Genomic DNA, 18,052 nt, shown 5'->3' with positions numbered 1-18,052 from the left:
GCTGGTTGTGATGGTCGCTCAGGGTGTTTGCTGGTGCCCGAGAGAGAGAGAGAGAGAGAGAGAGAGAGAGTTTGCTGGTTGTGATGGTCGCTCAGGGTGTTTGCTGGTGCCCGAGAGAGAGAGAGAGAGAGAGAGAGTTTGCTGGTTGTGATGGTCGCTCAGGGTGTTTGCTGGTGCCCGAGAGAGAGAGAGAGAGAGAGTTTGCTGGTTGTGATGGTCGCTCAGGGTGTTTGCTGGTGCCCGAGGGAGAGAGAGAGAGAGAGAGTTTGCTGGTTGTGATGGTCGCTCAGGGTGTTTGCTGGTGCCCGAGGGAGAGAGAGAGAGAGAGTTTGCTGGTTGTGATGGTCGCTCAGAGTGTTTGCTGGTCAGAGAGAGAGAGATAGGGGCGTGGCGGTTGTGATGGTTGCTCAGGGTGTTAACTGGTCTTTTAGAGAGAGAGAGAGAGAGAGAAGGAGAGATATTGGGTTGGGTGGGGGGCGGGGGGGGGTTAAGACGTGTGCTGGCTGTAAATGGCTCTTGAGAGAGATTAGGGAGAGAGGGGGGGGGGTGGCTAAGTAAGACGTGCGCGCTGGTTAGCATGTTGTGTGGGTGTTGTGTTGGTCGTTGAGAGAGAGAGAGAGAGAGGTTGAGACGTGCGCCGGCAGGGATGCTCGCTGGCTATGAATACCAAGTCCTTGAGAAAGGGCGAGAGACGTGCGTTGGCTGGGGTGGTCGCTGAGGATGTTTGCTTGTCCTTGTGTGTGTGTGTGTGTGTGTGTGTGTGTGTGTGTGTGTGTGTGTGATGCGCTGGTTGGGATGGTCGCTGTGAGACGTGTGTATGTTGGAATGCTTCGTGGGTCCCGGGCGCTTCTGTCACGTTGTCTCTGACGTACAAAACTCTCCTCCATGGGTATTGTCGTGTCCCCGGACGTCCTTAGCGTCGTTATCCTGTCCCAGGACGTCCCCGGCGTTATTGACGTGGTCCTGGACATCCTTTTTAGCACTGAAAGAATCCTTTCATCCTGTCGCTCTCTCTCTCTCTCTCTCTCTCTCTCTCTCTCTCTCTCTCTCTCTCTCTCTCTCTCTCTCTCTCTCTCTCTCCCGGGGGGTTGTGGGGTGGGAAGGGGGGTTCCATTCTCTGCCTCCCCTGCAATTTTTTTTTTAGGTTGTCTGGGAAAGATAAATACGTGTGTTGACGTAGATGGATTGATCGGTTTGTCTTTTGCTCTCAAGGTGTGGTAGGTAGGCTGTTATGTAGACTTCTGTGGTAGATGGTCATTCTCCCTCGTTAGGCACCTTAACTTGCCTTAGTTAGCTGGTTTTTAAGTCTTAAATTGTACTGGTAAGGGTCTTGATTTGCCAGCTAGGCTCTTGGCCCTCGCCCCCGCCCCCTCATGGGCACTTCGGGACTTTTATGTGGGTTGTTCATAACTCATCTACAACCCTCGTCTCTCGTCCAGCTTGGCTTTAAAAATGTCGGGTTGTCTTTTATATCATATAAGACTTTTGTGGAAGGCCCTTATCATATTTATTTGGCTTCTGTCGCATCTTGCAGTCCCTTTAACTCATCTGTTTGGTCATTAAATGGTTTTGTTGTGGCCTACGACCACGTTTGGTAGTTGTGCTTAGCGTGTCTGGTCGATTCATAAGGTGTCTAATTAGCTCTTGTTCATTAGTCTGCTGGTCGTCTGGTAGGCTCTTACCTTGTCCTGTATGCCAGCAACTGCTGTGTCTTTCCTGGGTGCTCATACTGTCATACCATTCACGTCCCATCACTCCATTTTATTGTCTCTGATTTTACTTAAGTTCCTCCTTCTTGTATTCTTTCTTCGTCTATCCTCCCCGTTTTCTTCCAATCGTATCTGAATGCTTCGAAGCTCCCTTTCTTTCTTTCCCTTCGTGTCCCAGTGGCCTTTAGCCCCCTCCCTGGGTCATTGTTCCTCCTCTTTTTTCCCCTGCTTTTCTTCCATTTTTCTTTCCTCTCCTCCTGTTCCCCTTCTCCTGCTATGCCATTCTCAGATGGGGTACGGGAAGGGCGCTGTCTCTCTCCTCTCCCCCAATATATGGGGAATTAGGATTCCTCCTCCTCGGAAACCTGAGTAGATGGGCACCCACAGAGATTATTCTCCATTTGGGGGGGGGTCTCTCATCTTTCATGGGTGGTGATGGAGAGGGAGCCATAACACGAGCTGGACAGACTGGTGATGGGTGAGGGAGGTGCAGAACAGGCTAGCCAGGAATGGTGATGGTGAGAGAGGCGCAACATAGGCTGGGTTGTGGGTGGTGATGGTGAGGGAGCGCCTGTTACAGGCTGGCCAGGGATAGTGATGTCACTATATTGAAAGCCGTAAGGTGTAGGGATAGTGAAGGTCTATGGATGGGTGTCTGGCATGGGTCTTTGGGACCAAGCCAAGACAGGGATGCCCTAAGGGCCTTCAAGGTGAAAGTTTGGGGTCCCCCTCCCTAACTCTCGGGCTCTACCCACCCACGTTTGACTTGTCTCATGCAGGGGACTCAATCGCATGCCACCTCACTCATGGACCCCTTGTGCATGACTGTTCAGCCCTTGAGTACAATGTTACCACAGTTGAGTATGAAGCTGCAGTCCCTTGGTTATGATTACTGGCCTTTGACGTGACTTTTTAAAGATCAGGTTAAAGGTGAGGCCTTTTATAGCAAAGGATCATGTGGTCATACTCAAGAGTCATACCACAGTGTTCAAGGTTCGTACTGTACCAGCAAGCCAAAGAGCTGTACTTTTGTATTTAAGGGTTGTACCGTCATGATCAAGGGCATAAATTTTGACGTACGTTCTGGAGTATGTTGACATAGTTTGGCTTGGGTTCAGTGGGTAGGTTGGTCACAAGGATGAAAGCTCTCTCATAAAAAAGGGATCAGTGGATGAGTGTTACCCAGCTCTTGTTCCACAAAGTAAATTGTCCACATTTAAGGGGTGGCAATGTTTTACAACTGTTGCCCCAGAAATGTAAGAAAAAGATTGTTGATGAAGGAAGTATGGGTAAATCATTTTTTGGCACTATCAGTGATTTAAAAGTTCGTATCTGAATGCCTTATAATACTAAACTGTAACGTTTCAATATTTTGAAAAGCTTTCATTATGGTCTACAAGCATGACTGAAATTGTCATGTAACAGAAAGGTGAGGCTGACCTTACAAATGCTTTAAAGTATTTAAAGAAAAACTACAAAATAGAGGTGTTCAGTGTAGTGGGTAAGTAAAGATGGTATAAAAAGAACAGTAATAAATTGCAGGGTTGCTTCATAAAGACAGATTTAGTATGTTTAATATAGTGGTAACTGCATAATAAGGTTTACCGTGATTATTAATCACCCTGTTGAATAAGGCTCGCTTTTTTAGATGGCTGTATTAACAGTTGATTGTGATGCTTCTGTTTATATTTCCAGCGGCATCATTGGTGGAGTTTGGAGAAAGCATGAAACAAATCGCTGACATCAAGTACAACCTTGATGACAACATGAAAATGAACGTCCTGGAGCCTCTACACCAGTTAGCCACCAAGGACATCAAGGAGGTCCAGGTAATCTTTTCGCACAGATTTATTTTTAACTGCGTGATTGTATTCATGGGAAGATATGTAACTTTTATGGTGGCCCATCACTTAAATTTTTGCATATTTCTCAAGCATGTCTTCATTTTTCTTGATTTTTTTTTTTTTTTTTTTTTTTTTTTTTTTTGCTTTGTTGCTGTCCCCCACGTTTGCGAGGTAGCGCAAGGAAACAGACGAAAGAAATGGCCCAACCCACCCCCATACACATGTATATACATACGTCCACACACGCAAATATACATACCTACACAGCTTTCCATGGTTTACCCCAGACGCTTCACATGCCTTGATTCAATCCACTGACAGCACATCAACCCCGGTATACCACATCGCTCCAGTTCACTCTATTCCTTGCCCTCCTTTCACCCTCCTGCATGTTCAGGCCCCGATCACACAAAATCTTTTTCACTCCATCTTTCCACCTCCAATTTGGTCTCCCTCTTCTCCTCGTTCCCTCCACCTCCGACACATATATCCTCTTGGTCAATCTTTCCTCACTCATTCTCTCCATGTGCCCAAACCATTTCAAAACACCCTCTTCTGCTCTCTCAACCACGCTCTTTTTATTTCCACACATCTCTCTTACCCTTACGTTACTTACTCGATCAAACCACCTCACACCACACATTGTCCTCAAACATCTCATTTCCAGCACATCCATCCTCCTGCGCACAACTCTATCCATAGCCCACGCCTCGCAACCATACAACATTGTTGGAACCACTATTCCTTCAAACATACCCATTTTTGCTTTCCGAGATAATGTTCTCGACTTCCACACATTCTTCAAGGCTCCCAGAATTTTCGCCCCCTCCCCCACCCTATGATCCACTTCTGCTTCCATGGTTCCATCCGCTGCCAGATCCACTCCCAGATATCTAAAACACTTCACTTCCTCCAGTTTTTCTCCATTCAAACTCACCTCCCAATTGACTTGACCCTCAACCCTACTGTACCTAATAACCTTGCTCTTATTCACATTTACTCTTAACTTTCTTCTTTCACACACTTTACCAAACTCAGTCACCAGCTTCTGCAGTTTCTCACATGAATCAGCCACCAGCGCTGTATCATCAGCGAACAACAACTGACTCACTTCCCAAGCTCCTAAATTATCCAGTTGTTAGATCAAGGTCTTCAGAATTCATTTTTCTGATTTTACTATCCCTTCAAGATGTGACCCTTAAGATTTAGGGGGGTGTCCTCAAGGCAGATGTTTATCAGAAAATTCAAAAAATATTTGAGTTATATTAGGTAATAAAAAATATCAAGAAAGTTGAAATAAAAATGAAAACTGTGGTGAATTATCCATACTTTTTGCGTTACTGCTGTTTAAATGGTGGATGCTTAGCGGAGCAGGTGTTTGTTGACTTTTGCTGACTTATCCATCTTCATTTCTTCTCAGCCACCACCAGTGGATTACTGATATGCATTGAACTTTTCCCAGTACTAATAGGCCAACATCTGGCAAATGATTATTGCTGTAGATAGTATCATATAGACTAACACAAATTAGCCACCAATTGGCATGGGGCATACACCACGGATGTACCATCCCCTTTCATGTTATATGGATAGCTGAGACACCAGGATTCTTTCCTGTGCTTATTGCAGTTGCTAATGACATAAGGTGCCTTGGCATACCAATAAAGCATGCCTTCCAATTTGAATGGCCTTGGGAACAGGCAGCCATTACAAGTGCTGAAACAATCTCCACACTGTTGGCCATACAACATGTCATATTTTGTTTTATTGAGACTAGGATTTTTTATTCCCAGTGTTAATTATGGTTGCTTGTCATATAAGGCACCTCTGCATAATGATAAGGCATGCCTTACAATTTGAATTAGGATGTGAAGAGGAAACCCATACAAATTTGGATACAATCCCCGCACCATAATCTGTACACGTATGGCTGCAGTCCTTAAGAGATTAATCATGTTTATATATCATCTTTGTCAAATATCAAAGATGGTGCAAGAGGTAGTGTCATTAATGAAGTTGTGATATGGTGGTGGTAGTGAATATGTCAAAAGAGTAGTATGATGAATAAGTTGTGGAAAGTGGTGAAACATCCATTTTATATCTTCATGTTTTTTTTTTTTTTTTTTATACTTTGTCGCTGTCTCCCGCGTTTGCGAGGTAGCGCAAGGAAACAGACGAAAGAAATGGCCCCCCCCCCCCCCCCATACACATGTATATACATACGTCCACACACGCAAATATACATACCTGCACAGCTTTCCATGGTTTACCCCAGACGCTTCACATGCCTTGATTCAATCCACTGACAGCACGTCAACCCTGGTATACCACATCGCTCCAATTCACTCTATTCCTTGCCCTCCTTTCACCCTCCTGCATGTTCAGGCCCCGATCACACAAAATCTTTTTCACTCCATCTTTCCACCTCCAATTTGGTCTCCCTCTTCTCCTCGTTCCCTCCACCTCCGACACATATATCCTCTTGGTCAATCTTTCCTCACTCATTCTCTCCATGTGCCCAAACCACTTCAAAACACCCTCTTCTGCTCTCTCAACCACGCTCTTTTTATTTCCACACATCTCTCTTACCCTTACGTTACTCACTCGATCAAACCACCTCACACCACACATTGTCCTCAAACATCTCATTTCCAGCACATCCATCCTCCTGCGCACAACTCTATCCATAGCCCACGCCTCGCAACCATACAACATTGTTGGAACCACTATTCCTTCAAACATACCCATTTTTGCTTTCCGAGATAATGTTCTCGACTTCCACACATTCTTCAAGGCCCCCAGAATTTTCGCCCCCTCCCCCACCCTATGATCCACTTCCGCTTCCATGGTTCCATCCGCTGCCAGATCCACTCCCAGATATCTAAAACACTTCACTTCCTCCAGTTTTTCTCCATTCAAACTCACCTCCCAATTGACTTGACCCTCAACCCTACTGTACCTAATAACCTTGCTCTTATTCACATTTACTCTTAACTTTCTTCTTCCACACACTTTACCAAACTCAGTCACCAGCTTCTGCAGTTTCTCACATGAATCAGCCACCAGCGCTGTATCATCAGCGAACAACAACTGACTCACTTCCCAAGCTCTCTCATCCCCAACAGACTTCATACTTGCCCCTCTTTCCAAAACTCTTGCATTTACCTCCCTAACAACCCCATCCATAAACAAATTAAACAACCATGGAGACATCACACACCCCTGCCGCAAACCTACATTCACTGAGAACCAATCACTTTCCTCTCTTCCTCTTCAGTTACATTTTGTGGTTCATGATATGACACTGACGGGTGACTTTTTGTGCTCAGAAGATATTATTTTAAGTCATCATTTGACGGAACAAGTGAGAAGAGAAAATATCATGAAAAACAGAACTCATTCAGAACATCGTTGTGATGCAGAATATCATTGTCATCACAAGTTACTGAAATTGTCAAAACTTGATTCTCATGCCAACAGTCTTGAACAGCAAACCTAGATCTCCTGGAAGTGACCACAGTGATTTAATATTTGGCACTGCAGATTCAGCTTCACCAAAAGCCACAGGAATTGGGCAGTGATAAGCAACGGAGTGTTCGTTATTCCTTGGAAGGATATTGTGAGTCAGATTTCCTGGAACTAGTTCTTGGAGAAAATAAAATCAGAAATTTTCCAAGTATTCACCAAACACATCTTAGAAAAAAAAAAAGATTCCTGGACATGAACCTTAATCTCTATATAGATTTAGGAAACAGATGAAACAGAGATTAGAATTAGAAAAAAAATAGAAGAAAAATTGAAAACATAAGATGGTAAATATTGGTTTTGTCTTTATGGGGCATCGTAAATTCTGCTAGATGTCACCAAAACTTTAAGAAATTCCCTACTGAAATTTGAAAGGAAAATATGGATATTAACACAGTTGATGAATATTAATGATTGGAATTTCACTGGTTTTCTCAGACACCACATATGTTACATGAAAATGTTCCTTGGTGTATCTTAAACCTTTATGGTATAAGTGTTTTAAATTTATTCTTTGCATTATAGACTTATTTTGTGTGATTTTGTTTTATACATATACGATAAAGTAAACTTATTTTATTAACATAAGACATTCATAAGGTAATCAGTCAACATTTTTCCTTGTATTTGATAGCACCACCGGAAGAAGATGCAAGGAAGGAGGTTAGACCATGATTGCAAGAAGAGGAAAAAGGAAAAAGGTAACTATTCATGTTTATTGTTTAACTGATATCTGCTTTCATTGAAACAGCATTTATCAAGTCTTGTTTTTCATCCATTTTTGATATTTAAAAGTTTTCTTGCGATTCTTAATAGGTCTGTAGAGGGTAGTCACTTTTGTCATATTATCACATGACTGTTTGTTAATGTTACCACACTAGATGGCAATACAGCTACTGGATAACAAGCATTTTAACTCTGCAGATTACAGATTTGCAATATATATCTTTTGACAGTTTTGAAGATTTTTCATGATACAGAATGTTCAAAATGGTTTTTGAATAGTTAATGGAATTCTGTTTTTATTTGTATTGAGAAAAACCTATACAGTATCGTGGTGAACAAATGATATTGGGTAGTGTCATTTACATAATAGAATGTGAAATTGTGATAATTGTGTAAATAACTGCTTAAGATAACAAGTAATATGGAGGAAACATAAGTAATGTTGTGGTCCAAAATCCAAGAAATCTGTTTTGAAGTTGGATGGCCAGTCATCTATTCTTGACATTACCTTCTTCATTTGGCATATAACAAACGCGTTTCTACAGCCCCAAAGCTGTGCTACACTCAAGAGCAGGGAGAGGACTGATTCCTCTGAAGTAGGAAGGTCTATGAGAGGACCACTCCCTCTTGTCAACTAACAGTGATACACCCTCACCTAAGGTGACTTTTCACTCATAACATAACTTAGATATGTTGTTCACACTAGTCTGTGAAGATAATTATGAAAGAAATTGCACTTCAATAAGAGTTCATATGATTTTATTAACTTGTAATTTTCTGTACATGTGGCACATGTTTCATGGAGACAATCAATCTCATGAGTAGCTGATATATATATATATATATATATATATATATATATATATATATATATATATATATATATATATATATATATATATATACATTTATTTTCCAAAAGAAAGTACAAAGAAGGGGGCCAAGTGAGGCTCGGTCCTCTGTTCTTGACGCTACCTCGCTGATGCGAGAAATGGTGAATATATATGAAAAATGTATATATATTAATTTTCCAAAAGAAGGAACAGAGAAGGGGGCCAAGTGAGGATATTCTCTCAAAAGCTCAATCCTCAGTTCTTAACACTACCTCGCTAATGCGGGAAATGGTGAATAGTATGAAATTTTTTTTTTTTTTTTTTTTATACATATTTGCCATCCCCACATTAGCAAGGCTGCGTTGAAAACAGAGGGCTGAGCCTAAGAGGGAAAATCCTCACTTGGTCCCCTTCTCTGTTCCTTCTTTTGGAAAAGTAAAAAATTGGAGAGGAGGATTTCCAGCCCCCCACTCCCTCCCCTTTTAATCACCTTTTACGACATGCAAGGAATTTTTTTCTACTGCATGAACACATGGTTAAATTATATGGCTATATCAAGCAGTATCAAAAGCCAGTCTTGTTTCCTCACGCCCAACAGAGACATTATTTTCTTTTGAACGAAGTGTGTTACTAAGAACTTGCGTTTCTCTTCATTCATTCAGGATATAACTTACAGTAATTGAGGATTGAACCTCAGTGGCAAAGGTTGAACTATGTTTGTGATTGTTTAGGGTAAAATTGATTGCACATTTGATGGTAATTATGTAGCAGTATGTATACAGAAAGCTAGCTACTGATTGAACTGTAGAACTATTTTTCAATCATGGGGACAGCGTGCTGTAAGATATATGTTAAACTTGTCTTCGTCTGAAAATTTGCTTCAGACACTGTTACACTGGTTTCAGTTCAGTAAACTGGCCAGATTGACTCAAGAGTAATTCCTCTAAGCTTTACTTAAAATTTACTCAGTTACTCAAGTTGCCAAGAACATTTAAGATGATGTTGAATACCAAGAACATTTAAGATGATGTTGAATATAAATTCATAGTCATTAGTAATGTGCTTTCATGCCAGTAAAAGAAGAAATATATTAAGACCCCTAAGCTTATTGTTGTGAGCTCTGGAATTCGGCTCTAAAGTTAAAAGGAATGACGCAGAAAAGAATTAAGCTGACATTTACTCAAATTGATTAATGATAAATACATTATTCTTTGCTTGTATTAATGGTGAAATGTGAATTACATAACATTATGAGTGCAAAGAATCAAGCTTCATAACACAAACTTTGGCAGATATTTGGTATTATCTTAATGAGAAAGCTAACCGGTGTTTATTTATGTTCTAGCACTTAACATGACGCCCACCGGTAGTCCAGCTCGAAGCCCAGGCTGGGGGGGTATGTACATGTAGACATACACGCTCATCCTAGGTACTGAGTTCATATATGTGGGCCTTACTAATGCAGCATAATTTGCTTCAGAGAATAATGTGTGAAAGTAGCTATTGTGACAAGTGAAATTATGCTTATCTGTATAAATTTAAGAAAGAATCTTTTATATGAGCAATTGCTTTTATGTGGAACTTTGATTTAAGAAAGGAAAAACGATGTACACCATATAGAGAAGGCATTGTTGTGCTGCAGATACTGTACATCTGAGTAGTTAAAGTATTCAATACATTGAATTGCACAAAAACTCTTCCTAGGGCACCTCTGGTAAGCATTTAGATGATACAAACATTAGTGTCATGAGATGTCGGTCATGGAAAGCTTGTTTGTAAACTTCAGTCCGTATGGTACAGAATTTCTGGATATGTGAAGAAACCTCAATTTTTTTTTTATTAGTTTACCAGCTGATATTAGAATTCATTTTGGTTTACAGTAGAGCAGAGCTTATGTTACATTCTGATTTGATAGTGATCTTTACTGTTATGCTTAAAGAACTAAGCATACAAGAAGTAGAACCACATAAACTTTATAGCTACTCTGTTTCTTGCATAGTTGATATAAGACGCTCGTTAGTGCCAGTGATTTATGGCAGAAAAAGTTTTAATGAAAAAAATTAAGAGTAAGGATATTCAGTGTATGCATGGATCATGGTGAAGTGCCAAAGGATTGGCAGAATGCATGCATAGTGCCATTGTACAAAGGCAAAGGGGATAAGAGTGAGTTTTCAAATTACAGAGGCATAAGTTTGTTGAGTATACCTGGGAAATTATATGGGAGGGTATTAATTGAGAGGGTAAAGGCATGGACAGAGCATCAGATTGGGAAAGAGCAGTGTGGTTTCAGAAGTGGTAGAGGATGTGTGGATCAGGTGTTTGCTTTGAAGAATGTATGTGAGAAATACTTAGAAAAGCAAATGGATTTGTATGTAGCATTTATGGATCTGGAGAAGGCATATGATAGAGTTGATAGAGATGCTCTGTGGAAGGTATTAAGAATATATGGTGTGGGAGGCAAGTTGTTAGAAGCAGTGAAAAGTTTTTATCGGGGATGTAAGGCATGTGTATGAGTAGGAAGAGAGGAAAGTGATTGGTTCCCAGTGAATGTTGGTTTGTGGCAGGGGTGCATGATGTCTCCATGGTTGTTTAATTTGTTTATGGATGGGGTTGTTAGGAAGGTGAATGCAAAAGTTGGAGAGAGGAACAAGTATGAAGTCTGTTGGGAATGAGAGGGCTTCGGAAGTCAGTTGTTGTTCGCTGATGATACAGCACTGGTGGTTGATTCAGGTGAGAAACTGCAGAAGTCAGTGACAGTTTGGTAAAGTGTGTGAAAGAAGAAAGTTGAGAGTAAATATGAATAAGAGCAAGGTTATTAAGTTCAGTAGGGTTGAGGGACAAGTTGATTGGGAGGTGAGTTTGAATGGAGAAAGAATGCAGGAAGTGAAGTGTTTTAGATATCTGGGAGTGGATTTGGTAGCAGATGGAACCATGGAAGCAGAAGTGAGTCACAGGGTAGGGGAGGGGGCAAAGGTTCTGGGAGCACTGAAAAATGTGTGGAAGGCGAGAACGTTATCTCAGAGAGCAAAAATGGTTATGTATGAAGGAATAGTGGTTCCAGCAATGTTATATGGTTGCGAGGCATGGGCTATAGATAGGGTAGTGCGGAGGAGGGTGGATGTGTTGGAAATGAGATGTTTGAGGCCATTATGTGATGAGGTGGTTTGATCAAGTAAGTAATGAAAGGGTAAGAGTGTGGTTGAGAGAGCAGAAGAGGGTGTATTGAAATGGTTTGGTCACATGAAGAGAATGAGTGTGGAAAGATTGACAAAGAGGATATATGTGTCAGAGGTGGAGGGAACGAGGAGAAGTGGGAGACTAAATTGGAGATGGAAGGATTGAGTGAAAAAGATTTTGAGCAATTGGGGCCTGAATATACAGGAGGGTGGAAGGCGTGCAAGGGATAGAGTGAATTGGAACGATGTGGTATACTGGGGTCGACGTGCTGTCAGTGGATTGAACCAGGGCATGTGAAGCATCTGGGGTAAACCATGGAAAGTTTTGTGGGGCCTGGATGTGGAAAGGGAGCTGTGGTTTTGGTGCATTACACGTGACAGCTAGAGACTGAGTGTGAATGAATGTGGCCTTTTTTGTTTTCCTGGTACTACCTCGCTGTTGGGGGGAGGGGGGGATGTTATTTCATGTGTGGTGGGGTGGCGATGGGAATGAATGAAGGCAGCAAGTATGAATATGTACATGTGTATCAATGTCTATGTCTCTGTATGTATATGTTATGTATACATTGAAATGTATATGTATGTATGTATGCGTGTATGGGTGTTTATGTGTATACGTGTACATGGGAGGGTTGGGCCATTCCTCGTCTGTTTTCTTGTGCTACTTCGCTGATGCGGGAGATGGCAATTAAGTATGATGATATAATAATGAATATTTTATTATTTTTGTTATACTTAGTCGCTTCTGCTTTAGCGAGGTAGCGCAAGGAAACAGACGAAAGAATGGATGTGAGCAAATGAGGCCTTTTGTTTGTCCTTTCCCAGTGCTATCTCATTAATGTGGGAAGCAGCAAACAAGTATGAAAGAAAGATAAAAGTATCCTTGCCTTTGTGGGCTACTTATGATTTGAGAATATTTTTAGGTGGAATGATTATAAAAAAGTCAGATGTAAAATGCTCAACATTTAAGTAGATAAAAGTGAATATGGATTGAGATGTCACTGGAAAATACTGAAGTATTAAGAAAGCATTATCTTGGAAAGAGGAGAAAGAGAACTGGTGAGTGTTGAATGTGAAGGAAATCCTTAGGTGAGTTGGAGATGAGGAAATGGAAAATGCTTCACATAATCGGTTTTCAAGATTTTGAGTGAAGAAAAAGCATGAGAACATTTATTTCAGAGTTATAAAGTGAAGAGGTGGTATTTTTTGAGAAACATTAATTGAGTGTGTAAGAGCAAGCTGATTTTGGTACTGCCAAAGGACAGTGACAAACCATAACCCAGCTCATAATCCTATCTATGTATCAGAATAGATTAGGTAGGATTTGACTTAAGTTGAATTTGAAAAAAAGGAACCTTTCCTAATGATGGAGAGATATGAATGAGAAAAGTGTTTATGCTTTATGGAAAGTGGTCCAACTGATTATTAAAGCTGCCTAACGCAACAAGTCCTAGTCACTTTTTATGAAGACATGAACAAATGTATTTTGATGAAATTATGTTTACTACCAGCTGCACATAGAAATAGATATAAGATTTCATCGATTACATTTTGCTGGTTTAATGAAAATTGAGGTTTCTGAGGTTTTGGCAGTTTCTTGCCTCTGCACAAATATATCTTTACGTCGTGACATCAGTGTTGTCATGCAGCTTATCAGAATCTAGCAGACCCCATTATGATTGAATCAACTAACTAGTTCTTATCCCTTTTGTATAGAAATATCCACATCAGTATTATCTAGTGGAGGGAATTTAAAGACGTTTAGAGATGTAAGCAAGGTGGTGAATTGAAAAATTTGAGCGACCAGATGTAACAAAGTTTGCAGGAAGGAGTGGTGCAACTTACACCAATACACATTTTTGATAAATGGATCTATCTCGGTAGTGAATGGTAGAGTGTAGGTAGTTTAGATGAAGTATGTAGAAGTTTATGCAAGTTTAGAAACAGTATTAGAAAAAAAATGGAGGTACAGCATTTTGAAAGTGGTTAATGAAATAAAAAGATTGATGGGCTATAGGGACTCATAAGAGAGCCTGGATGTGGAAAGAATAATGATAATCTCTCTAGAATAAAGTCAGTGGGAATAGTTACAGAGGAAAACTAAACCAAAGGAAAGGTATAGAGAAAGAATGAAAGAGTATGGATGAAGGAGAGTCGCTATGGAGGAGGAATGCACAGTCATTACATAGCGTCTGGTAGAGATTCTGCATAAATGACTCTCTTATGGAGCGTACAAAGTTAGATACAATAAATAGGATATGGTAGTGCATTGATATTTGCTGGCAAAATGGAATATTGTAGACAATCCTCATCATTGTAAGATTCATTTTTCGAGTAATTTTATATAAACTTTATAAAATATTTGACAGAAAGCTTTTTATATTAAGGCTTAGCTTTAAGCTGAATTGCAAACAAGCTTTTTCATGTATTGTGTATGGTAGTTTCTTAAATTTTAATCCTGTATGGAGGCACTGGAAAGCCTTTTCAGAAGCCGCTGAAAAGCTTTTTCAGCAACTATAATTTGTCATATTATACAAAATACATCGGTAAGAGAATGTTTAATCTTCAAAAAATTCATGAACATACTATTGTATGATAAAGATTTTAATGTCACAGAAATATATGTTGAAGCTTGTTGGTTGTAATTATTACTTTACCAGAATTAAAAGCCGCTGTAATATACTCTTACAAAATAACATTTTCTGCTTTTTTAAGAATGAAAATTTTGCTCATATTGCTGGCTTTAATTTATGTGTGTATCAGTGGGTTCTGCTTAAACCATATATTATGGTTTAGTCTAATTCTCTGTAGTGCACTTTATGTATAAATAGATGAAGTATTCTGATAATTGCAGAAGTATACATTGAGTATATATCACAATGATACATGCACAGTATTTCTACTCAGTAGGTGGGTGTCTTATGTCCAGGTTTATGTTTTGTTTGTAAATGTAGATGTTACTCTTCCTGCATAAACACTTTAGAAGTGTACAGACAATTGCTTTTGTAGAATCAGCTTTTATTTTTCCAGGTGAAGTATTAGCAAATAAGTATTTTTTTCCTTTCTTTTTAGAGAGAAATAGGTAATGTATTTCCAGATTTACCTTATACAGCTTTTGAAGTCTTAGTGATGCTTAAGGTTGTTTAAAAAGATATGATTAACTGCCAGAACTAAAACACTTGATGAGTGGTAGATCTTCTAATGTAGCTTCATCTTACACCCAAGTAGCCCTTCTTATGTTAAAGTAAGGAAAAAGTAGAGTTATTAGAAAAACATTGTGAATAAGGAAAATGGTAATCCAAAGCAGCTGCTTAATTTGATCCAGAGCAAAGTTTCAGTGAAAATAGCTAATCAGCCTCAAGGGCACAGGTGAGGCAGAGATAATGCCAAGTTTCAAAGTGTATTCAGAGCGGAGAACACAGTACCCGAGTATTAATGTGATCAGATATGGTAGAGAGCATTGAAAGCATACAAATTGTGAGAAAAGATATAGGTTGGCTATGGATGGACCTTGATTTATATAATTGGTGTGGCCTTGATGAAATCTCACTCTCAGAAAAGGGATGAATGCCGAGGGAGTAGAAAAGAGCAGATATCATCCGAGAAAGGTGAAAACGAAAATACACTGAATTTCAAGCTAACAGACATGGTTGGTAAGATATTGGAAATGACTAACAGAAAGCATATGGATGAGTAGCTATGAAAAAGCATCAGCAGTACATTGAAAAAAGTTAAATGGATGGGTGGAATACATATTTTTGGTCTTCCAGAAGACAGAAGGTTCGTAAAAGAATTGAGATTCCAGACAGGCTCAAGAAGAGTAACTACTACTAGTGGCTCATGAATTATGGAAGTAGTGGGAAACAACGAACGCGTATTAAATGTGCCTTTTTACACTGGGTTAGGTCATAACTTCCAGCAAGAATCTGTCTTAGGGCGTTCTTATTCATGATTTATGTAAATCACTCGCAAGAGGGACTTGGATTGTACCTGAATATGTCAGTAGATGAGGTTAAGGAGTGATCAGGGTTATGTCATCCTACATAAGGCCTAGGTAGGCTGCATCTTCTGTCAAATGTGTAATTGGTAAAGTTCGGTTGAGCCACAGAAAAACTGGTGAAGATGGAACATAGTAAAATGAGGCCAATTTATGACTCGTCTTACAGAGAGCAAATTAGAAAAATCTATGTGTGAAAGGAACTCAAGAGATTGATATAATATGTAAGTTCTTTCTAGAACCACATTAGGAAAACTGTAAAGGAGGTAAATTGTATATTGGTCACTGTCAAAATTGTCTTCAGTTACATAGAGTATCTACAGAATATACTCATGCATGTATTAGTTTCTACATTACTAGTCCGTCACACCACTTAAAGAAACATGTAGAACTACTGGAGTGTGTCCACTGGCTGCAAAGGTTTTCCCAAAAGGAGCTGAACTATATGGAGAATAAAATGGCCATAATCTAAACAAAATTGGAAGAAGTAAAAGGAAGACTTATTCATGGATCTCAGGTTTCTGAATGTATTTAACAGTGTTGATATTGTCCCCTTCTATGAGATTGGAAGGAATGATCGGTTAGATGACTCAAGAAGAGACCAGTTAGTAAAGACACGAAGCATTACTGTAATGATAATAGATTAGTTAAATTATGAATCAGTAAATGCAGCATCAATAAGATGTGCTGGAAATGAGATGTTTGAGGACAATGTGTGGTGTGAGGTGGTTTGATCGAGTAAGTAATGTAAGGGTAAGAGAGATGTGTGGAAATAAAAAGAGCGTGGTTGAGAGAGCAGAAGAGGGTGTTTTGAAATGGTTTGGGCACATGGAGAGAATGAGTGAGGAAAGATTGACCAAGAGGATATATGTGTCAGAGGTGGAGGGAACAAGGAGACCAAATTGGAGGTGGAAAGATGGAGTGAAAAAGATTTTGTGTGATCGGGGCCTGAACTTGCAGGAGGGTGAAAGGCGGGCAAGGAATAGAGTGAATTGGATCGATGTGGTATACCGGGGTTGACGTGCTGTCAGTGGATTGAATCAGGGCATGTGAAGCGTCTGGGGTAAACCATGGAAAGTTGTGTGGGGCCTGGATGTGGAAAGGGAGCTGTGGTTTCGGGCATTATTGCGTGGCAGCTAGAGACTGAGTGTGAACGAATGGGGCCTTTGTTGTCTTTTCCTAGTGCCACCTCGCACACATGAGGGGGGAGGGGGAAGGTATTCCATGTGTGGCGAGGTGGCAATGGGAGTGAATGGGGGCAGACAGTGTGAATTGTGTGCATGGGTATATATGTATGTGTCTGTGTATGTATATATATGTGTACATTGAGATGTATAGGTATGTATATTTGTGTGTGTGGACGTGTGTGTGTATACATTGTGTATGGGGGTGGGTTGGGCCATTTCTTTCGTCTGTTTCCTTGCGCTACCTCGCAAACGCGGGAGACAGCGACAAAGCAAAAATAAATAACTATATATATACCAATATGAAGATTAGTTTAAAGCTGTTGTGCGGAACATTCCCTATTATTTTTTAATCATCTTCAAATGCAGCTCATACTTAAGCCTTTGAATCTAATTGATGGATTAGGGTGTGTAACGTGTATGTACAGCTTATCGTTTTTAGATTTCTTATTCATATGTGGAACCCCAAGCTTTTAATGTGGAGAAAGACTAAGCGTATGTGTAAATTTGGATACTGAGACTTGTAAAGACAGCGACATCAGAACTGCTCATTTATGGCTTCATGTCATTTGTAAGACATCAGTCATATGACTTAAAAGAAATATTGTGGATAAGAATATACTGAGCCTCAGAGGAATTCTCTTTCTGCAGAGGCTGTGATGCCAGACATCATACTGCTCTGCTGTAGTTATTTGCATCTCTTCTTTTATGATTTATCCCCCTTTAAGCGACTTGCATATTGGGTGCCAAGCCAAAGTACTGTAGAATGCTTATGGTATCAGGGCACCTCTTAGCAAAAGTTTACTATAACTTTTGATTGGTATCATGGCTACTGTCCAGCAGTTCTCTTAATGCTTAAAAAAGTCTTGTCATCCAGCGTGGTTGTGCATAGTGAACTCAAGACATCAGGCTGATGCAGGCAGATTCTAGTGTTATTGAGCCAAAAAATTATACAACTCTCAGGTTATAAGTGGGAATGTTCAGTAATATCATCAAGAATGTAGTATTTATTGATTTGAGAATCTGTGTTTTTATATAACCACAGCTGAAAAAAAAAT

At 40.0% G+C, this 18,052-nt stretch overlaps 1 protein-coding gene across 10 annotated transcripts in view; it reads left to right on the top strand.

The window, feature by feature from the left end:
- Positions 1-18,052, top strand: part of EndoA (SH3 domain containing GRB2 like, endophilin-A) — a 269,917-nt gene that overhangs the window by 191,257 nt on the left and 60,608 nt on the right. For 7 of the 10 annotated variants that reach the window (XM_071662139.1, XM_071662136.1, XM_071662137.1 and 4 more), the window contains exons 5-7: positions 3,405-3,538; positions 7,713-7,779; positions 9,983-10,033. In XM_071662139.1, coding sequence (XP_071518240.1) covers positions 3,405-3,538; positions 7,713-7,779; positions 9,983-10,033 — 252 coding nt within the window. The remainder of the gene's footprint in view (positions 1-3,404; positions 3,539-7,712; positions 7,780-9,982; positions 10,034-18,052) is intronic. The other 3 variants (XM_071662140.1, XM_071662138.1, XM_071662135.1) reach the window with 1 other exon arrangement.

Source organism: Panulirus ornatus, chromosome 5 (assembly GCF_036320965.1).
Source record: "Panulirus ornatus isolate Po-2019 chromosome 5, ASM3632096v1, whole genome shotgun sequence".
Classification (NCBI taxonomy): Eukaryota; Metazoa; Arthropoda; class Malacostraca; order Decapoda; family Palinuridae; genus Panulirus; species Panulirus ornatus.
Note: the sequence above shows the minus strand (reverse complement) of the source record. Positions and strands in the feature narration are given on the sequence as shown.